General features: G+C 40.4%; 1 protein-coding gene across 1 annotated transcript in view; it reads left to right on the top strand.

Moving 5' to 3' along the window:
- ZCWPW1 (zinc finger CW-type and PWWP domain containing 1) overlaps positions 1–24,143 on the top strand; it is a 30,106-nt gene extending 5,963 nt beyond the window's left edge. The window contains exons 3-18 of the mRNA XM_057529311.1: positions 164–223; positions 1,037–1,290; positions 1,777–1,855; positions 2,969–3,059; positions 3,356–3,513; positions 3,724–3,846; positions 9,912–10,028; positions 10,763–10,883; positions 11,510–11,585; positions 11,992–12,096; positions 13,030–13,113; positions 13,721–13,787; positions 14,200–14,315; positions 22,489–22,549; positions 23,022–23,156; positions 23,714–24,143. Coding sequence (XP_057385294.1) covers positions 196–223; positions 1,037–1,290; positions 1,777–1,855; positions 2,969–3,059; positions 3,356–3,513; positions 3,724–3,846; positions 9,912–10,028; positions 10,763–10,883; positions 11,510–11,585; positions 11,992–12,096; positions 13,030–13,113; positions 13,721–13,787; positions 14,200–14,315; positions 22,489–22,549; positions 23,022–23,156; positions 23,714–24,033 — 1,935 coding nt within the window. The 5' untranslated portion in view covers positions 164–195 and the 3' untranslated portion in view covers positions 24,034–24,143. The remainder of the gene's footprint in view (positions 1–163; positions 224–1,036; positions 1,291–1,776; positions 1,856–2,968; positions 3,060–3,355; positions 3,514–3,723; positions 3,847–9,911; positions 10,029–10,762; positions 10,884–11,509; positions 11,586–11,991; positions 12,097–13,029; positions 13,114–13,720; positions 13,788–14,199; positions 14,316–22,488; positions 22,550–23,021; positions 23,157–23,713) is intronic.
- Positions 24,144–24,148: the final 5 nt, after the last annotated feature.

Genomic DNA, 24,148 nt, shown 5'->3' with positions numbered 1-24,148 from the left:
TAAACCATAATGGTGAAGAATATGAAAAAGAATATATATAAGTTTAACTGACTCACTTTGCTGTGCAGCAGAAATTAACAGAACATTGTAAATCAGCTAGGCTTCAATAAAATTTAAAAAATCATGTTCAGAGTCATAGCAGTTCATTTCTTTTTTCTAACAGAGGCATAAAGAAAAGTGTAGCTTCTGAGCTGAATGATGACAACCTTGCAGAGTAAAGACGGTGAGTCCAGAGTCACTTTCCTCTTCTTTCTCAGCCCTTGGTCATCTGGACACCTTTACCCCCAAAGGGAAGCTCAATTCACATATATTTCATGTCCACTTTGTTAAAGTTACTACTTTTCTAGACACTTTGAGTGAAATATATTTGACTTAGAAACAGTCTTATTCTAGAAATGTATGAACTCGTAGGGAAAGAAGAGACATTTAGATATTTAAAACATGAATTTAAATGTGGTAAATGCCACAGGACAGGTACAAAGTATTATGGAAGCTCAGAAGAAAGATACATTACTTATACCTGGGAGGATCAGTGCAATTTTCATTGCATCGTTTGTAGATTTTGACTAGGTTTTTAAAAATTTCTCTAATTTCCCCTAAAATTTTGTGCAAAGTTAAAACAAGCAAATTAAAAAAAATTTTCACATTTGAATAATTCAGTTTCCTGCATACTTACATTTATCACCTTTGACTTACTCAGTGGTTCTTAAACCTGGTAGTGCATCAGAATCATCTAGATAGCCTTGTAAAATTAAGATTCTTGGGCCTCACTTCAAACTACTTCATCAGAATCTTAGGGCAGGGATGAGAGGGTCGGGGGCTGGGAGGGTTGGGGAAGGAAGGCCTAGGAATCTGAATTTGTTAAATAATTATTATTTTTTCATATCATAATATTTCATAATATAATATTATAATATTATTATCAATATTTCATATCCAGATAATTCTGATATGGTCAATCAATGGCAGTGTTTGGCAATTTCTGTGTTAGATTCTATATTTCATAAATTCCATTTGATGATCACATTTCTTTCAGAATGCGGGAAGGGACCAAAGAAAACCTTTGCCCCACCTGCACAAAAACTGCAAAGCCTGATGCCCTGTAACCTTAACTCATCGAAGGAGGAGATCCTGGGGATCAGTTCCCCAGAGGCAGAGACCAGGCCAAGCCTGCTAAAGGCCAGGTTAGAGAAGAAGAAGGAGAAAACAACCAAAGAGAATGGTACAGGCAGTGGCCAGGAGATAAAAGGAAGGGCTCAAGACAACAAGAAAGCAGAGAAGAAGGAAAAGGTAAAAATCACAATGATGGGCTCTAGTGGGACAGTTTCTCCTAGTCACCCAGCCTGGGCAAACAGGATCTTTTCATTTCGGAAGACATTTAAATATTTATAACATAAATTTGAATGTGGTAAATCCCACAGGGAAAATTCATCCTGTAGTTTCAGTTTTTGATTTCTTTTTGGGGCTTCTATTTTCTTCTCTAAGAGGTAAAAAGTGTTTTGATGAAAGCGTTTAGCAGGGCATACTGGGTAGGGAGGGGCTGAGGTGGGATGGAGGTGAGAGTAGAAGTAGACAGAAATTTTATAAACTTTTTCCTTTTCTTTGACTCCTTTACTCCCAGGAGATCTGGGATAGAATTTATGGAATCCTTAGGTTGACTTTATGCTCTCAGTCTTGTGAACTTACTGCCTCATCTAAAGGAGGCTTCCTTGACTAGTCACAGAGGAGGACTGGGGAAAGATGAGCAGTTTTTCTCCCCTACCCTTCTCTCTGCAGGGAAAATCAACTCTTACCAATGCAGAATTTGAGGAGATTGTCCAGATTGTGCTACAGAAGTCCCTCCAGGAGTGCTTGGGTATGGCTTTTAGTGAGAGAAAAAGAGTTTCAGTTTGGCAAAGAAATTGTTATCTGAGGGGTAGAGTAAGTCGATAGCTTCTCTCCTTCCTTCCATCTTTCTAAGTAAGGAAATATTAGATGAGACTTTGAAATATTTTTAAATACTTCATCTTCTATCAACAGGACTATAGCTAAACCACCTTAGACAGAGGGTACAGACTTTTAGAAAAGTAGATTACATTGACTTCAGAATATAAAAATAGTCTCATCTAGATTTTTTAAATGTAATTTAAATTTATTTCTATATGTTTACAATCTTCATAGAAAAGATAAATTATTTTTCCCAGATTTGAAGAACTTAGTCTCCATCTACCCTTGTATATTTCTGTTTCTAATACTGCTTTAACATATGCTCAGGAATTTGATTTTAGAATAAGGAACTCTAGAGCATAGGTCGTGAGGCCTTCTCCATAAGGTCATGAGGCTAAGGACAGTGGTTTGACATTTTCAGCTATTCTTAGGTATACTTCCATTCCTAGAGAAAGTTTGAGGAACAAATGATATAAAACATGGTACATAAAATTTCTGTTATGTACACAAAATAAAATTAATATTACCTGGCTATCCTAGAATAGGCACATCAATCTGGAAAGGCTTGCAGAAGGATATAGATTTGTAGTTTTTCCTGAGAATTAAAAAACTTGAAAGTTGGAACTTCCCTGGTAGCACAGTGGTTGAGACTCCACGCTCCCAATGCAGGGGGCCTGGGTTCGATCCCTGGTTGGGGAACTAGATCCCACATGCATGCCGCAACTAAGATTCTCATGCCACAACTAAGGAGCCGGTGAGCTGCAACTAAGTAGACTGTGAGCCACAGCTGAGGACCCCGCCTGCCGCAACTGAGACCTGGCACAACCAAAGAAATAAATAAATAAATATTAAAAAAAAAAAAAAAACTTGAAAGTTCTATGGTGTTGCAAAAGTCCAAAGGTAAGCTCTTCCAGGCAACTGACGGGAGATATTTTAATGAAAGTTTACAGTTGGAAATAATGGAGTAGTTGTTTTCTTTAATTGCTTCTCTGCTTATAGTATTTTGTTTTGGGAGGGATGGAATCTAGCCTTGATTTTGCAGAGACTTCCTGTGCCCAGCCTACAAGATGTACCCAGTTAGACAAGGAACCAGGAATTGCTTCTTCTACTACTGATAATAATAATGCTGATGGGTAAGTTTATCCCAGTGAGGCAAGTTGATCACAGGGTAGACTTAATATTGATAAATGGTTATCCATCTATCTGTCTATCTAGTCATTTTTCATATCTCTATAGATTTCTCTCATCTCAGGAAAGACACTTGAGTTGAGTTGGGAAAAATAGGCCAGTAGATGGATAAAATGACCTCAGGAGGCCATAGAGAGCTTACAATTCTTCTGTCCTCCTAACTTTTATCCTTGGGTTTTTTCAAAAGAGGGGTACTACAAATTGCCCCTTTATACCTTTTAATTAAAATTCTTATTTGCAGAGAGAGGGTAGTGGTACCGCATATTCTAGAGATTTCAGCCTCTCAGGAAGGTGGAGTAATCCCTGAGATAAAGACATCTAAGCCAGGCCAGCCAGATCCTGCACCCTCTGAGAAGAAATTCAATAAACTCTCCTTAAGCAAAAGAAAGAAGGCTGCTCGTAAGTATAGTCAGATACACTTTGACACCTGGCTCAAGTACTTACTCCATGAAATTAGGGAATTGGACAGTGGGCGTACTGAGAATTTTCAGCCCAAGACTTGAAACTATTGATCTATGATTCTTCTTCCTTCTTTAACTGGCCTTTACTATCTACAAAGATTCTCTTCTTTATCTCCCTACCCTACAATGTTTTCTTTTATCTTCCCAGAAGATGAGAAAATGGAGAAAGCCCAAAGTGGACATGAGCACAAACAGAAAGACCAACTGAAGAAAACAGTTCAGGATCATTCCCAGATCAGGGACCAACAAAAAGGAGAGGGAAGTGGTTTTGGTGAGTTCAGCCATGGTTTGAAAAACCTACTTGGGCTTGAAAATTGGAGGTGGAGGACAGAGGTAAGGGTTAGGATGTTAGAGGAAATTCTGCAAAGACTATAATTTATCCCTCACAGCTGCTTGTTAGAGGATATGGTGCTGAGGAAGAGAACTATTTCATTCATTCAATTATTCAGTCATATAATCCACAGGTGTTTGGTGCTTGCTAAATTCTGGGCATTTTAAGAGGTACTGAGTAAATGCAGAGGAAACAAATATAAGCCTGTCGCGCGAGAGAGAAGCGTGTGAGGAAGGCCAACAAGAAAGCTACAAATTGGGAGTAGTCCTGGAAAAGTTTCCAAGAAAAAGATATCATTTGAGCCAGATCTTGAAGTATAATTTAGTCAGAGGAACTAAGGTGGGGATGGGGGTCAGAGTGATAATTATTGGCAGAGTAATGGAGGAGGGCTAATGTTTGTAGGTTTTGGGTATTTTGGGGGGTAGGAGGTTGTAGGGATGGGGGAGATAAGGCTAGAGGCAAGTAAGCACCAGATGTTAAAGGACCTTACAAGTCACGCTAAGGAAGTTGGATTTTATTTTAAAAGTAAAGAGGAGCCATTGACATTAAGTAGGCAAAACTTGATAAGATTTGCATTTTAGAAAGCTTGCTCTGGCACTAGCATGGAAGATGGATTGGCAGGAGAAAAACTAGACCCATAGAAATAATTATCCAGGCAAGGAAGACAGACAAATAGCAGTGAAGAGGAAGAGACAAAATTGAGATCTTTAGGATGCAAGATCAATATGATATGATTGCTGCTGGATATGAGAGCTGAGGAAGAGTGAGGCCTCTAGGATGGTCCTGTTTTCCAGCATGAGTGACTGAGTGGATGAAGAATCATGATCTGAAGTGGAAAATATAGAAGAAAGAGCAAGTTGAAGATGATGGATTGAGCTTTGCATGAGTTAGGGGGTCTGTGATGAGCTTTAGAGCTCAAGAAAGGGGTCTGGGCTCTCGGAGATACAGATTCAGGAGTCATCTGCATCAATAGGAATAGATGAAATTTTCCAAGAAGAGGGTGTAGAGTGAAAAGGGAACATTGGAAAAAACCCTGGGGGAACATAATGTTTAGGGTTGAGCAGAGGAAGAGCTACCCAGGGAGAAAGCTAAGAAGAACTAAGAGAAAGCTCAGAAAGGTAGGAGGAAAACTAGGAGAGTGTGGTATCACAGATTCCAGGGGAGGAGAGAATGTCAGGAAAGAGGGAGTGTTTAGCCATGTTAAATGCTACTACAGAGATAACAAAAAGAATAAAGATTTGAAAATCAACAGATATCACAATTAGGAAATCATTAGGGTTGATTAGAGCAACCATAGGGGTTGGTGAGGGTGAATGGCAGGTTATTGTTGGTTGAAGAATAGATACTTTTTTCAATTAGTTTAAATGTGAAAACTAGGAGGGAAAAAATAGTAAATAAAGGGGAGTGGGTATAAAGTAGATGGAAGATTTTTCTTTCTTTTTTTTTTTAGCTTTCTTTTAAAGAAGGATACTTGACCTCTTTATTGTCAGCATATTTATATGCTGAGGGAAAATTGTTTATAGAGAGGGAGAGATTAAAGAAGAGAATGAGAAGAGAACCAGAGGGTTTATTTTGAGTCAGAAAGGACACAGCCTTTCAGATTGGATGGAGGGAAATAAGGATGCATATAGATTTATTTATTCTTTTTTTTTTTTTTAAATAAATTTATTTATTTATTTATATTTATTTTTGGCTGTGTTGGGTCTTCTTTTCTGTGCGAGGGTCCTCTCCAGTTGCGGCGAGCGGGGGCTACTCTTCATCGTGGTGCGTGGGCCTCTCACCATCGCAGCCTCTCCCGTTGCGGAGCACAGGCTCCAGACAGGCAGGCTCCAGACAGGCAGACTCCAGACGCGCAGGCTCAGTAGTTGTGGCTCACGGGCTTAGTTGCTCCGCGGCATGTGGGATCCTCCCAGACCAGGGCTCGAACCCGTGTCCCCTGCATTGGCAGGCAGACTCCCAACCACTGTGCCACGAGGGAAGCCCTATTTATTCTTTTAACAATAGTTTTTAATGCCTTATATTATATGCCAGGCATTGTGCTGGGTACTAGAAATATATTAGTGAACAAAATAGATAATCCTTGCTGTCATAGAATTTACAGTTTTAGTGTGCTAGATAGATAACAAACAAATACATTGTGTGAAATAACCTTGGTAATATTGGGAAATTTTAGTATGATAAATAAAATAGATCATGCAATATATTAGTATGTTTAAAATTTTGAAAATAAGTAGACTTAATCTGGGGGAAAACAGGCTTGCACCAAAAAAGAAAAAAAACCAAACACCAGAACCCGAAGATTAAGGAACAGTGGACTAAACAGTCAGCTGGTGTCTAATAGGCATGCGTATATATATAATTTGGATTATAGAAGAATAATATGGTTTGTACATACTTGAAAGAAAACTCTAGGAAGACTATGCAGGTACGAAACAAGGTAGTCTAGGGCAGTAAACCACTCCTCGTGTTGTAATGACATGGCAATCAGTATAAAGAGCTGGAGGTATAAGTCTAATGTGGGCGGTCGGCTGGTCTGGGTAGTAGTGTTCCCTCTCCTGTAACTCTCAGTATTAAGGCGAGGGATAGATTTTAGCCTGGGAGATGGAAGTTCACTCCTTTGGCAGTGCTCGTGAGTTGAATTGTGGTTGTAGTGACTGTGTAAGCCTCTTCCTATTAATGAACCACTCTTCCTGTTTTTCACAGTTGCCAAGGAGGGGTGGGTGCTCCTGGAGCAGGAAGTAGAAAGGGAGTATCCAGTAAATAAAATTTGCATTAAGTTCTGTGAAGGGTAGGAAAAGAATGTCACGAGAGGAAATGGTGGAGACCTAATTAAGATTGGGTCAGCTAGAGAAAGCATTTATAAGGAAATAACATTTAAGCTGAAACCTGGAGCAAGACTAGAAGTTAGCCAAGTGAAGCGTAGGAGAAAGTTTTAGGTAAGGTGAAGATTGTCGTACTCCAGGTACTGAAAGAAAGCTGGTATAATTGGGATTCAGAGAGCAAGGGAAACAAGGCTGGAAAGTGGCTCTGGATAAATGTAAGGAGGTAGGCAGTGGCTAGATCAAAGACCATGTTACAAAGTGAGAATTTTATCTTAAGTTTAGTGGGAAGTCCCTGGTGGGTTTTAACCAGGGGAGTGACATCATCAAATTGATGTTTTAAAAGGATCCCTTTGGTGATTAATTGGAGAATGGAGTATGGGGAGACAAGAGTAGACCAGCTAGGAAGTTAGTGCTAGGATTAGATGTTTTGGTGGCTTGGATTAGGATGATGAAGGAGACAAGAAGTGAATGGTTTTAAGATATGTTTTAGAGGTAAAATTCTCAGAACTTGGTAATGAGCTGGATATTGGGAGGTGAGAGAGAGGAGAGGGTTTGTCAAAGATGATTGGCTTCAGGCTTGAGCAGTTATGTGAAAGGAGGTGGGACAAAACAGTTCTGTAGGATAAGATCAAGCATTTGGGTTTGGGCCCATTAGGTTTGAGATCGTTGTGAGACATCCAGATAGAGATATCAAAGAGCAAGATGGCTATAGGAACCGGGAGCTCAGAACAGAGGCTGTTAGCGTACATCTGTGTGTTGTCAGGTGTGAAAATGGATTTCAAAGCTGAGGGAGTGGATGAGCCGGCCTCAGGAGAAAGTGCAGCATGGGGAGTGAAGACCCATGATTAGGCTTTGGAACTCCAACTCAGAGATTTAGAGATTGGACAGAGTGCGAGGAGAACTCAGTAAAGGAGACTGAGGAGGGAGTTACCAGAAAGATGGGATGGGGAAACGGGAGAATGAGGGATCACGGAACCCAAGAAAGCTAGTGTTTCAAGAATGAGCGGTCAACTGAAATGCTCTTGACCTGTGTCTATGACATCAGCCTTCATTATCACAGAGCCACATCGTGAGCCTCAAACAGTTTTCAAACACCTCTTCTCTTCTTTGTAAGTTGCTTGAAAGGAAACTTTAAGGAACTCTATGTCTTTAAAAACTGTCATTGGAAAGTTCATCCTAAACCATAAATATCTAGTTTTATAGCATTAGGATGATTTTCCCCCACTCATTTCCTCATGAATATTCATTATTTTTACAACCACCATTTATTTGATTGATCTCTGTTCACTTTTATGGTCCCTGGCCCTTTCCCCTACTCTTTTTTTCTAGTCTTCCCAGGTCACCTCTGTAAACATCCAAAACTATCATTGGAAACTATCTTTTCAGACTAATATATCATTCTCAACCAGTACTTTATTCTTCAAAATAAAGCAGTTGAGAAGGTGATCCATGATATGAGATATTGTGAAGGGACCCAAATGTAAGCCAACTGCTTTTCTGAGGGATGATTTTGGTGGGATGGAGGGCATCCTTTATGTTTCGGCATTCAAGGTAAAATTTGACAGTGGGAGAGTGAACTTACTAGAGAAACATATTGGTTGATATTGTTAGCTGTGAATATATAGTATACCTATGTGGCTGGTCAGTGATTTTTCTCTAGCAATGCTCAGTCAAATGAGTATAGGCACAGAAAAAGTAGAGTGGGTTCATTCAGAATTGTGTTTGCTAGCTGGGTGGGAGGAAGGACAGAGGGAAAGGGAGTTGTTGATGTCTGCAAGAGAATCTAAGGAAATTAAACCTGCGTAAGTACAGAGTGAAGAAAAACAATTAATCTTAATTGCTACTAGATTGAGAGAAAGGTAGGGGCCAGTGGATTGGAGATCTAGATAAAGTGAAAGTTGCCACAGGGGTCTTGGAGCAAGTAAGGTGGAAGGATGGGGCATTTTTTATCAGACAGGGGTTTAGATAAGTGGTTCAGGGGAGTGCGCGGTCCCTGCAGATGACTGGGTGTGGCATGCAGGGTGGGAGTGGGTTCCTGAGGTGAGGGGGTTACCGAGGTGGCATGGAGGAGAACATATGGGGTGCCTTGTGAGTTACCCCTGTGGCTGTAGTGGTCATCTGCGAGGGCAGGAGGTAGAGAGGAGAAGACTGAACCAGATGCCAGCATCTTGACAAGGGTGATGAGAGGGCAGTGTAGTCCCATGGCATAGACCTCGAGTGAGGAAGGGTTTTATAGGAGGGAGGATAGTAATGGTCTGCAAGTGTCAATGGGGAGTAAGGATGATGCTGACCCCACTTTCTGGCGTGGGGTATGTGAGAAGGACAGGCTCTTCTTAGAGGGCTTCAGCGGTGGGGTGGGGTCGGGTTGGGGCAGTGTCATTAGCGCATCACCAGATTTCAGAAAGGAGGCAGAATTTCAGAGAAGAGATTGAAGACATGTGGACTTCTGTTGATTTTGTTTGGAATCCCAAAGACTATAGTGGAAGAGTTTGGGAGGGAGAGAGGAGAGGCTTTGTGGGACGTTGGGTCAACTTAGAAGATGTGGGGGTAGAGAAAGGTGGAGATGAGAGTTTGGAAGGTAATGGATAAAAGGAGTGTTTGGCCATTGAGCACAGCCTGAAGTAAATAGTTTGAGAAACGATAGGCTTAAACCTGTCTTTTGGAGAGGGGTGAACTCAGGGCTGTTGGTCCCAAAGGCTGCAACTTGGTGATTTGGTGTCAGGTTAATTTGTTGAGGTTGAAACAGGAACTCTGGATGCTGTGCACAAAAGAGGTGCTGGTTAGTCCTTCAGAAGAACTTTTTAGTAGTGACATGCCCTCAGAGAAATGAGGCACTAGCCAGAAATATGCCAGACATCCTTTTTAAGAACTGTCAATACAGGAAACACTCCTTTCTGCCTTGGGGGAGGAGAGATGATAGCATGGTATAGGAGAAAGATTGAGATGTGAGACCTGGGCTCTAAGTTCAGCTTTGCCACCAATTTAGACTGATCTTTAGCAGTCAGTTATCTCCTCTGAGCTTTTGGTTTTACCATTTATAAGTTAGGGATTGAATGAGTTGATCTCTAAGGCTATGTGATTCTGGCAGAGGTGGTGGTGGCAGGGAGTATATTGATTTTAATTAACTTGAAGAAGGAAGAACATATTTTTGAGTCTCTTATATCAGGCTTTTTCCTGTGACAGGTCAATGTCTAGTCTGGGTCCAGTGTTCCTCCCCAAACTGTGAGAAATGGAGGCGGCTACGTGGGAACATTGACCCCTCAGTCCTCCCAGATAATTGGTCCTGTGACCAGAATACAGGTAGAATGGAGTGGAACTTTTTTTTTTCAGTTTTTATTGTTTGTCCCTTTCTTTCCCTGCTTTCATCCTTTAGATTAAATATGACAAAAGTATAGTTAGGACTCCAGGGGTCCTTGTAGTTAGTGTTTGGGGAGAGGGAGGGATCTTGCTGTCATGTCAAGATGAATCTGGCATAAAGGGCTAGAGGAAGACACCATGAAGAGCTATGTTGTGAGGAGAGCCCTGGAATCTAAACGTATGTTCTGAGTGAATTCCATCTTCTTCAGCATTGGTTTGAGCCTGTCAATCTGATTAGATTGTTGGTATTGGGTTGGCAGATAGGAAGGGATATGGGATGTATGGGGAAAAGCCAGTGAGAGAGATTCAGTGGCTTAGAATTCTAGAATGTTTGAAACTACTTGAAAGAGATTATGAAGGTCTAGTCTAGCCCAACTATTTTACAGATGAGAAAACAGAATATCAGAGAAATTACCTTCATGATGTTACACTGATGGAAGCAGGGTCAGACACGTGGGATGTACGTAGAAGTTTGGAGTCTCTTTCTACAGAGCATAACGAGGCAGCGCTCCTACTTCTCCAGGCTCTGGCTGCATTTCCTTCATGGGTCTCCCAGGTGTCCTTTTGGTCCTACCTGCTGCATATACCAATTTCTTCTTGTCCTCTCCTCTGCCTTCATCCAGATTTTCACCTTATGAGGCTCTTTCCATCCCTTCATTCCTCCTCTCTTTTGGCAGATTTGGAGTATAATCACTGTGATATCCCTGAGGAGACCTGGACGGGGCATGAGAGTGAAGTGGCCTATGCCTCCTACGTCCCAGGATCCATCATCTGGGCCAAGCAATACGGTTACCCCTGGTAGGGCGCTATGGCAGAGTCAGAGCATCCTTCATGAACTTGGGAGTGGTAGATTCAAGCAGGGAAGGAAGGAAATGGAAGGGATTTTAAATGGAATGGGATTTTCTGCCTTAGAAAGAGCATGGGTGAGGGAGAATATAAAGTGCTAAGCTTGGAGGCTTTGAAAGAACCTGTTTTCTAGAGGTTTCACGATGGAGACGGTATCTCCCCGGAAAAAAGGGTTGGACAGTTCTACCCTGGATGGGTAGAAAGAGAAGAGTGGCTCTAAGATATTTTTTTAGACATTGGGAAATGAGAGATATACAAAGTAAAGAGAACAAGGAAGGGTGGAATAGCTTCTTTTTTGGAGATGTCCTTAGTCAGAAGATTTTGTTCTCAGGGTTGCCAGAAGGCCTAGAAGGATAAGATATTTTTACTAGGAAGATTCTGAGCTTCTTTGTACATTCATGGAAGTCACTTCAATCATTTGGTAGTGACCACTGTGGAGGGTTGACAGAGGGGTGTATTTTGGGGGTCCTTTATTTGCGAAACATATTGCCCTTTTATGTACATGTATATTGATGAGTTTGTGTTCTGTTCACCTGACCCCTTCTCTTCCATCCCCTACACCCATCTGTCTTCTCCAGGTGGCCAGGCATGGTAGAATCTGATCCTGACCTGGGGGAATATTTTCTTTTTGCATCTCATCTTGATTCTCTGCCGGTGAGTTCTCCTGATTCAGGGTGGGTAGGTGCTCAGGCCAAAGTAATGAACAAATCCATCCTAACAGATGTACAGAGTTAGAAATATAGACATAGCCAGCAGACACAAGCAGAAACAGATTCTTAGCTAGAGTGACAAAAAGATATAGAAACAAACTTGTATCTAATTAAAATTTATTCATTACTAGGACATTTATGTTTTGATAAATATGCTTTGGTTAGGACTCCTGAGGTCAGGATGGAAGAATAATGGAATGAGGTGGGATATGTGGGTCAGGTTTAAAGGAACAGACAAGGCCCAGCCCCTCCTTCCTTGTGAATCCTCAGTTCTTCTCCTGCCTTTTCTGGCTAGAGGGCCAAAGCAGAAGAAGGACAAGAGGCTATAACAGAACCATCTTTTATTACAGTCCAAGTACCATGTGACATTTTTTGGAGAAACAGTCTCTCGTGCTTGGATCCCAGTCAACATGCTAAAGAACTTCCAGGAGCTATCCCTGGAGTTAGCTGGAGTGGTGAGCAACCCTCAGGGGTCAGTTGTGATACAGGGAACTTGAAAAACTAAATCTTCCCTTTATTAAACCTGATTTCTCCCAGGGGAAGCTGTGTCAGGAGAAATTACATATCTGACGAAGTATGCAAGGGTGAGGTTATTCATGAGGTACACTTCTTTCTACCAGGATTGCAGCAGGATAATGATTTTTCTTAGTCTCTTTCCCTGTCTGCAGATAGAGGGCCTTCCTAGAGACCATGGTTTTCTACAGTTTAGCCAAAGCAGGTGTGATAGAAATGAAGGCACAGATTAACTTAGGGTTTCTCAGTCTCAACACTTGACATTTTGGGCCAGATAATTTTTTGTTGTGAGGGGATTCCTAGGCATTGTAGGAGTTTTAGCAGCATCCTTGGCATCCTACTGGCATCTAGCCGGTAAGACCCCTAATCCTAGCTGTGACAACCAAAAAATTGTCTCTAGGCATTGCCAAATATATTCTGGGGGGGGGGAAATCTCCCCTGGTTGAGAACCACTGAATTAACTAAATAATATTTCTTCCCTATAATCACTTTGGGCTTCATGAGCCTTGCAAATGAGCAGAGGTTTAGGAGCTCAGGGACCTTAGAAAATCAGGCAGTGAGTACTAAATCAAGCAGCTGGATCTAAAGAAACTTGTGAGAAGCTTAGAAGTACAGTCATCTGAACTCCTTTAATTTTGCCTTTACAAATTTCCATGGGCTTTACTTTGGAGAGGACACCAAAATGTTGGTTGAAAATTTTGCTAGAAATTGATGAAAAGTTTGTTTGGGTATAAGATGGGATTGTGTCTCTGAGCTCAAAAGATTAAGAATAGGAGTATCATATCAATACCAGAAACTGGAAATAAATGTGAAGATAATGTCTGGTGAGTAGCAGTATGTTAGAGTCACTTTTCTGAAATCTTCTTTCATTTCAGAAAAAGTGCAGGAGTAAGGACTGCAGCCAGAAACTGGGGGCAGCCCTGATGATGGCTCAAGAGGCAGAGCAGATCAATATTCAGGTGGGAAAGTTTAGATCACATACCTGCTTCTCTTTGGGACTTGGGACACAAAGCAAGTTATACATTTCCTACTGTAGAAAACCGGCTGTCCTTCCTCATTACACAGTCTTAGTCCTAAAACTAGTCTTTCCTTCCCAGGCCAGCTTCCCTTGATGCCTTAACTCATCCATTCTTTTCCCTACCCTTGGACAAATGGGATCTTTTCTCAGTCCAAACAGGGACTGTTGGTAGGGGGAATCCCACCAACCTATTTAACTTCGAGTCTCAGGTGTATGTACCTTATCTTCTCTTTTATGTGGAGTCAGCTTTTACCCTCAAATTCTGCTTTTGGGTGGGGTAGAGAATGACAGTGAATCTCCCCTTCCCAGTTATTAACTGAATTATAAACAAACTGGAAAAAGAAGTTATAATAATATTGTATATTATAATATTATAACATATTATAATAGTTAAGCTCTACAAAAATCTAGATAGAAAGTATGAAATTTCAAGTGAAAATGGTATGGAATATGAATACAAATTCTATAACTAAAAACCTTGAAGACAGAGGACAAAAATAGCCCCTGGGAGAGTAGTAGATGATGCTTTTGTTTCTTGGTTCCCTCAGGAGCGGGTTAACCTGTTTGGTTTCTGGAGCCGATACAGTGGATCTGACAACAGTGGGGAAGGAAAAGGTAGGATGAGTAGGAGGTTAAAGACTAGAGAGAGATGGAAGGGATTCCTTCATGAGGGCAGCAACTGAAGCTTTTATTTTATATCCAATATCATCAACCTAGTTCTGGATTCTGTAATAGGAGGCTCTCCATGAATGCCATTGACCAAGTGTCCAGGATGGATGGATGCACAGATGGGTAGAGAGAGGAATGGAGAAAAAAAGGGAGTAGGGAGGGAGGGTGCATGTTGAATAGTGACAGGACTTTGAAAAGGGTGGAACCATGATAATCTAGGATCAGATTTCGTGGAGAAAATGTGACTTGGATCTGAAAGGCAGAATTAGAAGACTGATTCTCTGGGATCAGCTCCACTAACTCATCACCTATTTTATCAGATAAATTATTTAGCCTTTCCTTCCTATTCCTGTTCTAGACGTAATGCTCTCTGGGGCTAACAGCTTAGATTCCTGCTTGGAGAAAGAAGAGGAAGAGTCAGAGTTAGAGGAAGAGTCAGAGTTGGAGGAAGAGGAGGAAGAGCAACAGAAAAAAGTAAGATTGATCTTGGGGATTCCTTTTAGGAGATTGCTGTAGGGCATCTGGTTAGCATGGATTTATATTTTCTAAGGAACCGTCCTGTCCCTGCGTCAGAGTAGCCCTGACTGGCTGGCTGGTTTTATCTCTTAGGGGGTCTTCAGGGAAGGAGAGTCTCCTCTCTCCTCAGTTATTCTCTCTAATATCTCATATCTCTAGGAACTTATTTTTTGATTATAATCTCAGTTCTTACTGTAGTTCTTTGGTTCCTACTGGAGCAATTTCAGAGAATAGCAGGTTGCCTCTCTTCACTCTCCTTTCTTCCCTGTGTGAACACTTAGGATATTCATTATTTTATTTCCTTAGTCTGTTTTCAGGCATATGAAATACATATATTTTTCATATTTAAAGACTTTTTAAGAGCAGTTTTATGTTAACAGGAAAACTGAGAAGAAGGTACAGAGAGTCTCTATGTACCTCCTGCCCCCACACATGTATAGCCTTCTCTGTTATCAACATCCCACCGGAGTGGTGCATTTGTTTACAGTTGATGAACCTACATTGACACATCATAATCACACAAAGTCCATAGTTTACATTAGGACTCACTCTTGGTGTTGTACATTCTATGCGCCTGGACAAATGTATAATGACACATATACATCATTATGGTATCATACAGAGTATTTTTACTGCCCTAAAAATTTTGTGTGTTCCATTTACTCATCCCTTTCCTCCCATACCCCTCAACCACTGACAACCACTGATTTTTTTTTACTGTCTCCATAGTTTTGCCTTCTCTGAAATACCATATAGTGGGAATCATACAGTATGTGTAACCTTTTCAGACTAGCTTCTTTCGCTTACAACTATGCATTTACGATTTCTCCATGTATTTTCATGGCTTGATAGCTCATTTATTAATTTTTTTGGCTGAATGATATTGTATTTTTCTGGATATACCACAGTTTATTTATCCATTCACCTACAGAAGGACATCTTGGTTGCTTCCAAGTTTGAACAATTATGGATAAAGCCACTATAACTATGGTTTTGTGGGAACATAAGTTTTTAACTCCTTTGGAGTAAATATCAGGGAGCTTAATTGCTGGATTGTATGGTAAGAGTATGTTTTGTTTTGTAAGAAACCATCAAACTATCTTCCAAAGTGGCTGTACCATTTTGCATTCCCACCAGCAATGAATGAGAGTTCCTATTGCTCCACATCCTTGCCAGCATTTGGTATTGTCAGTGTTCTGGATTTTGGCCATTTTAATAGGTGTGTAGTGGTATCTTGTGGTTTTAATTTGCATTTTCCTGATGACACATGATGTGGAGCATCTTTTTATATTCTTATTGGCCATTTGTATATCTCCTTTGGTGAGATATCCATTAAGGTGTGTGGCCCATTTTTAAATTGAGTTGTTTATTTTCTTATTGTTGAGGGTTTTTTTTAAATTTATTTAATTAATTAATTTATTTTATTTTTATTTTTTTGGCTGCCATTGGGTCTTGGTTGCTGCGCGCGGGCTTTCTCTAGTTGCGGCGAGCAGGGGCTACTCTTTGTTGCGGTGCTCAGGCTTCTCATTGTGGTGGCTTCTCTTGTTGTGGAGCACAGGCTCTAGACGCGTGGGCTTCATTAGTTGCAGCACGCAGGCTCAGTAGTTGTGGCTCGTGGGCTGTAGATAGCAGGCTCAGTAGTTGTGGCGCACGGACTTAGTTGCTCTGTGGCATGTGGGATCTTCCCAGACCAGGCCTCCAACCCGTGTCCCCTGCATTGGCAGGCGGATTCTTAACCACTGTGCCACCAGGGAAGCCCTCTTATTGTTGAGTTTTATGAGTTCTTTGTATATTTTATTTTATTTTTTACTTTATTGAAGTATAGTTGATTTATAATGTGTTAGTTTCATATGTATAGCACAGTGATTCAGTGCCATATATATATATATATATACATATATATATATATTCTTTTTCAGATTCTTTTCCCTTATAGGTTATTACAAAATATTGTGATATATAGTAGCTCCTTGTTGGTTATCTATTTTATATATGGTAGTGTATATATGTTAATCCCAACCTCCTAATTTATTCCTCCCCCTTTTCCCCTTTGGTAACCATAAGTTTGTTTTCTATATCTGTGGGTCTATTTCTGTTTTGTAAATAAGTTCATTTGTCTTTGTTTATTTTAGATAATAGTCCTTTATCATGAGTCTTTTTTCCTCAGTCTGTGACTTGTCTTCTCACTCCCTTGACATTGTCGAGGACAGTGTCACAGAGCAGAAGTTTTTAATTTTAATGGAGTCCAGCTTATCAATTATTTCTTTTATGGATTGTGCCTTCAGTGTTATACATAAAAACTCATTGCCATACCCAAGGTTATCCAGATTTTCTCCTGTGTTATCTTCTAGCAGTTTTATAGCTTTACATTTTACACTGAGATCTATAATACATTTTGAGTTTATTTTTGTGAGGGGTGTAAGGTCTGTGCCTAGATTAATTTTTTTGTAGTTCCACCACTATTTGTTGAAAAGACTATCTTTGCTCCATTGTATTGCCTTTGCTTTGTTGTCAAAGATCAGCTGACTATATTTATCTGGGTCTATTTCTGGGCTCTCTAGTCTGTTCCATTGACCTATTTGTCTGTTCTTTTACCAATACCACACTGTCTTGATTATGGTAGCTTTACACTAAGTCTTGAAGTTAGATGGGGTCAGTCCCCCAACTTTGTCGTTCTCTTTCAATATTGTATTGGCTATTCTAGATCTATTGTTTTTCCATATAACTTTAGAATCAGTTTGCTGATATCCACAGAATAACTTGCTGGGATTTTGATTGACATTACATTGATTCTATAGATCAAGCTGGGAAAAACTAACATCTTGACAATATTGAGTCTTCTTATCTACAAACATGGACTGTTTCTCCATTTACTGAGTTCTTCTTTGATTTCATTCACTGGAGTTTTGTAGTTTTCCTCATATAGATCTTGTATATATTTTGCTAGATTTATACCTAACTATTTAATTTTTTTGGTGCTAATATAAATGGTATATAAATGTGTTTTTAAATATCAAATTCCATTTGTATATTGCTGGTATGTAGAAAAGTGATGAACTTTTGTATATTAACCTTGTGTCCTGCAACCTTGCTATATAATCACTTATTAGTTCCTAGAGTTTTTAGTTGATACTTTTGGATTTTCTACATAGATAATCATGTCACCTGCAAACACAATTTCATTTCTTCCTTCTCAGTCTCTATACTTTTTATTTCCTTTGTCTTATTGCATTAGCTGGAACTTCCACTATGATGTTGAAAAGGAGTGGTGAGAGAGGACATCCTTGCCTTATTCTTGATCTTAGTGGGAAAGCTTCTAGTTTCTCACCATTAAGTGTGATGTTAGTTGTAGGTTTTGTGTATATATTCTTTATGAAGTTGAGGAAGTTCCTCTCTATTCCTTATTTACTGAGAGTTTTTCTTATGAATGGTTGTTGGATTTTGTCAAATGCTTTTTCTGCATCTATTGATAGGATCACATGATTTTTCTTTTTTAGCTGTTGATGTGATGGATTACATGAATTGATTTTCGAATGTTGAACCAGCCTTGCATGCCTTGGATAAATCTCACTTGTTCATGGTGTATAATTCTTCTTATACATTGTTGGATTTGATTTGCCTAATATGTTGTTGAGGATTTTTACATCTCTTCATCAGGCATATTGATCTATAGTTTTCTTTTCTTGTAATGTCTTTGTCTGGTTTCGGTATTAGGGTAATGCTGGCCTCATAGAATCAGTTAGGAAATACTCTCTGCTTCTATCCTCTGAAAGAGATTATAGAGAATTGGTATAATCTGTTCACTAAATGTTTAGTAAAATTCACTGTTAACCCATCTGGACCTGGTGCTTTCTGTTTTAGAAGGATATTAATTACTGATTCAATTTATTTATTAGATATAGGCCTATTCAAGTTGTCTATTTCTTCTTGTGTGAGTTTTGGCAGATTGTGTCTTTTAAGGAAGTGGTCCGTTTCATCTTGGTTATCAAATTCGTGGGCATAACATTCTTTGTAGTATTCCTTTGTTAGTCTTTTAATATCCTTGGGATCTATAGTGATGTCGCCTCTTTAATTTCTGATATTAATTTATTTCCTCTCTCTTTTTTCTTAGTTAGCCTACCTAGAGGTTTATCAATTTTATTGATCTTTTCAAAGAACCAACTTTTAGTTTTGTTGATTTTTTCCTATGGATTTCCTGTTTTCAATTTCATTGATTTATGCTCTAATTATATTTTTTCTTCTGCTTGCTTTGGATTTAACTTGCTCTTTTTCTAATTTTTCTGGTTTCCTAAGGTTGAAACCTACATCATTGATTTTAGATCTTTCTTTTTTTCTAATACATCATTCAATGCTATAAATTTCCCACTAAGCACTGCTTTCACTGCATCCCACAAATTTTGATAAGTTGTATTTTCATGTTATTTAGTTCAGTATATTAAAAAATTTCTCTTAAGGTTTCTTCTTTGACCTATGTGTTATGCAGAAGTGTGTTGTTTAATATCCATGTGTTTTGGGATTTTTCCAGTTATCTTTCTGTTAATTCCATTGTGGTCTAAGAGCAGACATAGTATGATTTCTATTCTTTTTTTTTTGGCGGCTTTGGGTCTTCATTGCTATACATGGGCTTTCTTTAGTTGTGGCGAGTGGAGGCTACTCATCATTGCGGTGCGCAGGCTTCTCATTGCAGTGGCTTCTCTTGTTGCAGAGCACAAGCTCTAGGCGCGTGGGCTTCAGTAGTTGTGGCGAGTGGGCTCTAGAGCGCAGGTGCAGTAGTTGTGGCGCACGGGCTTAGTTGCTCCATGGCATGTGGGATCTTCCCGGACCAGGGCTTGAACCCGTGTCCCCTGCTTTGGCAGGTGGGTTCTTAACCACTGCGCCACCAGGGAAGCCCCTGATTTCTTTTCTTTTAGAGTTGTTAATTTGTATTTTATGGCCCAGTGGTCAGTCTTGGTGAGTGCTCCATGTGAGCTTCAGAAGAATGTGTATTCTGCTGTTGTTGGATAAAGTAGTCTATAGATGCCAGTTATATCTAGTTGATTGATGGTGTCGTTGAGTTCAACTGTGTCCTCACTGATTTTCTACCTGCTGAACCTGTTCGTTTCTGATAGAGGGTTGTTGAAATTTCCAGCTATGATAGTGGAATCAACTATTTCTCTTTGCAGTTCTGTCAGTTTTTGCCTCATGTAGTTTGGTGTTCTCTTGTTAGGTGCATACACTTTAAGGATTGTTATGTGTTCTTGGAGAATTAACCCCTTTATCATTATGTAATGCCCTTTTTTATCCCTGATAACTTTACTTGCTTTGAAGTCTGCTCTGTCTGAAATTAACATACAGCTACTCCTGCTTTCTTTTGATTAGTGTTAGCATGGTATATTTTTCTGCATCCATTTACTTTTACAATCTATATGTGTCTTTATATTTTAAGTGGGGTTCTTGTAGGCAGTATATAGTTGGATCTTTTTTGATCCATTCAGAAAATCTGTGTCTTTTAATTGGTCATTTTAGACAGTCATTTAGACTGTTGATGTTCAAAGTAATTATTAATACAGTTGGATTATTATCTACAATATTTGCTACTGTTTTTTATTTGTTGCCCTTGTTCTTTCTTCTTACTTTTGTCTTCCATTCTTTTTCTGCCTTTTGTGGTTTTGATTGAGCTTTTATATGATTCCATTTTCTCCCCTTCCTTAGCATATCAGGTAAGATTTTTTTTTTCCTTTGGCTTCTTTCAGGACTTTAATTTTCTGTAGTTTGAAAATAATATGCCTTGGTGTGGCTGTTTGGCATTTATCCTTCTTGGTGTTCTCTGAGCTTCCTGGATCTGTGGTTTGGTGCCTGACATTAATTTGGGAAATTCTCAGTCATTATTGTTTTCAATATTTCTCTTTTTCTTCTCCTTCTGGTATTCCCATTACACATATCTATACATTCTGTAGTCATCCTACAATCTTTGGATATTGCAGTCTTTTTTCCAGTCTTTGTTCTCTTTGATTTTCAGTTTTGAAGGTTTCTTTTGAGATATCCTCAAGTTCAGAGATTCTTTCCTCAGCTGTGACCAGTCTACCAGTAAGCCCGTCAAAGGCATTCTTCATTTTAGTTACAGTGTTTTTGATCCCCAGCATTTCCTTTTGATTCTTTCTTAGGATTTCCATCTCTTTGCTTACATCGCTCATCTGTTCTTGAATGCTGTCTACTTTATCCTTTAGAGCCCTTTGCATGTTAATCATATTTGCTTTAAATTTCCAATCTGTTAATTCTCTAGCATGTTTGGTTTTGATACTTTTTTTAAAAATGTATTTATTTATTTTTGGCTGCATTGAGTCTTCATTGCTGCATGCGGGCTTTCTCTAGTTGCAGGGAGCGGGGGCTACTCTTTGTTGCAGTGTGCAGGCTTCTCATTGCAGTGGCTTCTCTTGTTGCGGAGCATAGGCTCTAGGCGCACGGGCTTCAGTAGTTGCGGAACGCAGGCTCAGTAGTTGTGGCTCGTGGACTCTAGAGCGCAGGCTCAGTAGTTGTGGCTCACGGGCTTAGTTGCTCTGTAGCATGTGGGATCTTCCCGGACCAGGGCTTGAACCCGTGTTCCCTGCATTGGCAGGCGGATTCTTAACCACTGTGCCACCAGGGAAGCCCCTGGTTTTGATACTTGCTCTGTCTCTTCAGCTTGTGTTTTTGCCATTTGATATGCCTTGTAGTTTTTTTCTTGATTGCCAGATATGATGTACCAGGTAAAAAGTACTGCTGTAAATATACCTTTAGTAATGTGGTGGTAAGGTGTCAGGGGAGGGGAAGTGTTCTATATCCTGTGATTGGGTCTAAGTCTATTAATGAACTTATGCCTCTGGACTGTAAACTTCGCAGTGTTTCTTAGTTTTTTCCCACCCCCTTAGGTGGGACAGGATGATTAGAGTGGGCTGAAGTTGGGTGTTTCACTACCCCCAGGACAGTTAGGCTCTGTTAACACCCTAGTAAGTTAGGCTCTGGTTAACTGGTTTCTCCTGAGGGTAGGTTTTGTTAAGAAGAACAGAATGCTCTGGTATATTTCAAAATGGTTCTTTCCCCCTCTCCCTGCTGGAAGCATGAAGGAGTTTTTCTTTGATATTTTCTGTGAGAATCTGGTTGAGCTCCTGGATGTAAAACTCACAAAAAGTCTGGAAGTCCCCCATGACTGGGTATCCCTGGAGTTTTTAACTTTCAGACTTGTCCACACTGAGCAATTCCTTTATTACTGTTGAGGTTTTCCTATCCTGACACTAGTTCTCTTGGTGGTTTCTGCTTGTGAGTGTATGTTCTGATAAGCATGACTCCCTGTATTTGCCTGTGTATCTTCAGTTTTGAGGGCAGAGGTTTTCCCTGTGTCCTCACCGTTCTTATGGATCTAAGAAGAGTTATTGGTATTTCAGTCTGTTCAGGTTTTTAGTTGTTAGAACACAGTTACAGCTTCCAAGCTCCTTGTGTGTAGATCTGGAAACTAGAAGCTCTGAAATGTAGATTTTTCACTTTCTCTTTTAATTTTTAATTTACCAGTTTTTATCATGTTTGTGGCCTAATTTTATTTCCTTCTCTTGTTCATAAAGCCTTGCATTGACTAATAACAAATAGAATGGGAAGGATGAACATTTTTATCTCTCTTGTCATTTATTTATTTATTTTTAAACATTTAAAAAATTTTTATTTATTTATTTTCGGCTGCGTTGGGTCTTCATTGCTGTGTGGGGGCTTCTCTAGTTGCAGTGAGGGGGGGCTACTCTTCATTGAGGTGCACGGGCTTCTCATTGCAGTGGCTTCTCTTGTTTTGGAGCACGGGCTCTAGGCGCGTGGGCTTCAGTAGTTGTGGCATGTGGGTTTTAGAGCACAGGCTCAGTAGTTGTGGCACACGGGCTTAGCTGCTCCGCAGCATGTGGGATCTTCCTGGACCAGGGCTCGAACCCGTGTCCCCTGCATTGGCAGGTGGATTCTTAACCACTGCGCCACCAGGGAAGTGCTGTCATTGATTTAAATTGTATCAGACTCACAGAACCTAATTTGAACTCCCTTAAGTGCACTCATCATTTCTGTAGCATCCCACTTTATTAAATCACAATTATGTGACTTCATTTATATTTTCTTATTTTTCTCTCCTTATTTTTCTCAGGATCCAACTTTGCCTGGTCCCAAGCCAGCCAAAATTCAGACCAAAAAACCCAAGGAAAGAGGTAAGCAAGTCAGCTGGAAATGAGGCATGTACTACAGTTAAGGCAAGGCAGAAGCAGAGTGGGAGAGTCTGCATGTGGCTGGGCCTTACTGACGTCTCAGCTCCAGAACCTGAGAAAATGAGCAAGACTCATGCTAATGTCGTCAGGGAAGCTGTAGCCTTCTCACTTCTGTGAGTTGAATTATAAAATATTAGGTTAAAGGTGGAATGAATGTTTTAAATTCTTAGCCAAGAAGGATGACTTCTTGGAGGAGGCGGGTTCTGAGGTGAACTGTAAAGAGAAGAAGACCCGGGGGAAAAATAAAAGAAATATTTGGGGAAAAGAAAGGAACCAAGAGGACTCACTAGATTGAAAATGAGCAGAAGATGCAAGGCGGAGACCAAATGTGGGGAGTCTATGGACCCTAGCCATACTGTCACTCAGTGAGAAATAAACCAGTGTCCTTCACGGTTGGGGGTTGGGGGTGATGCAGGTGGAGCACATGGACGAGATGGGACCCCGCAAAGGAAGACAATGAAGAGATCTCTGGGAAATGAATCTGCAGCTCCACCTTTACCCATAATGGGAGGGAAAAAAGGGCATGGGAATTCAGAACCTGAGCAGCCAGGTAAGGCTCAAGACTTGGGGAAAACTGGGGAAATGAGGTTCATGTCTGCATTTTCCCTCCTTTGATCATTTTTTAACAATTTCACAGCTTTTCATTACTTAAAAAAAAAAAGTTTGGCCAAAAGGGTGTCATCCAAATTGTAGAACACAGCACACACTGTAGAAACATTTGGTGGTTATTATTTGATTTGATTCAGGGACATTCAGGGATAAGAGAATGGTAAGGAGGTGGGAATTAACATTTTTTGATATTTCTGTGGGCCAGCTAGATAGATACTTCTATACTTGTTCCCTTTAATTCTTTCAGTATCTCTGTGACTGGATATTTGCCATTTTAAAGATAAGGAGAATGAGGTTTAAAGGGTTTAAAGTTTGCTCAAGACCCATGTCTAGCCTGTGGATCCAAGTCTTTCTGACTCCAAACCCCATTTTCTTTCTATTAAGAAAGGTCATCTTTTCCAGAGATTGTTTTGGTAATAGAAATTTAGGAGTTTGGCTTGTAAAAGGTGAGGACAGATGACCCAATAAGGCTCTCAGTTTTATCACTTTTTCATTTAGGCCCTAAGAAAAAATTTAAAGCTCCCCAAAGCAAGGCCCCAGTAAGTGACTCATCTGAGGAAAAAGAAGCTAGAATAGTGCCAGAGGTTCTGACCCCACCAGCTCCTCCCGGGGCCTGTCCCATGGTGGGGAAAGAAGGGCCTGCACCCCAGGAGCCACGGCCTCAGGAGGCTGGAAGTGTCCCCTCTGACGATGGAGCCTCCAGTGACCTGGACCTGGAGCAACTCATGGCGGATGTTGGAGAAGAGCCGGAGCAGAGGGAGGAGCCAGAGCACAGAGACGACGCAGGGGGGCTCGCCGTGGCCTCCTGTGAGGAATAGCTGTGGGCTCGCACCGCCTTCCTGCTCTCTCATCCCTTCTGTGGGAGCAGGAGGCAGAGCCTCTCAGAGGATCCCCGAGAAGCTGATAAATGTTGGGCTTGTTCATTGGCTGTGA

The sequence above is a fragment of the Balaenoptera acutorostrata genome, chromosome 15 (genome assembly GCF_949987535.1).
Source record: "Balaenoptera acutorostrata chromosome 15, mBalAcu1.1, whole genome shotgun sequence".
Taxonomy (NCBI): Eukaryota; Metazoa; Chordata; class Mammalia; order Artiodactyla; family Balaenopteridae; genus Balaenoptera; species Balaenoptera acutorostrata.
Note: the sequence above shows the minus strand (reverse complement) of the source record. Positions and strands in the feature narration are given on the sequence as shown.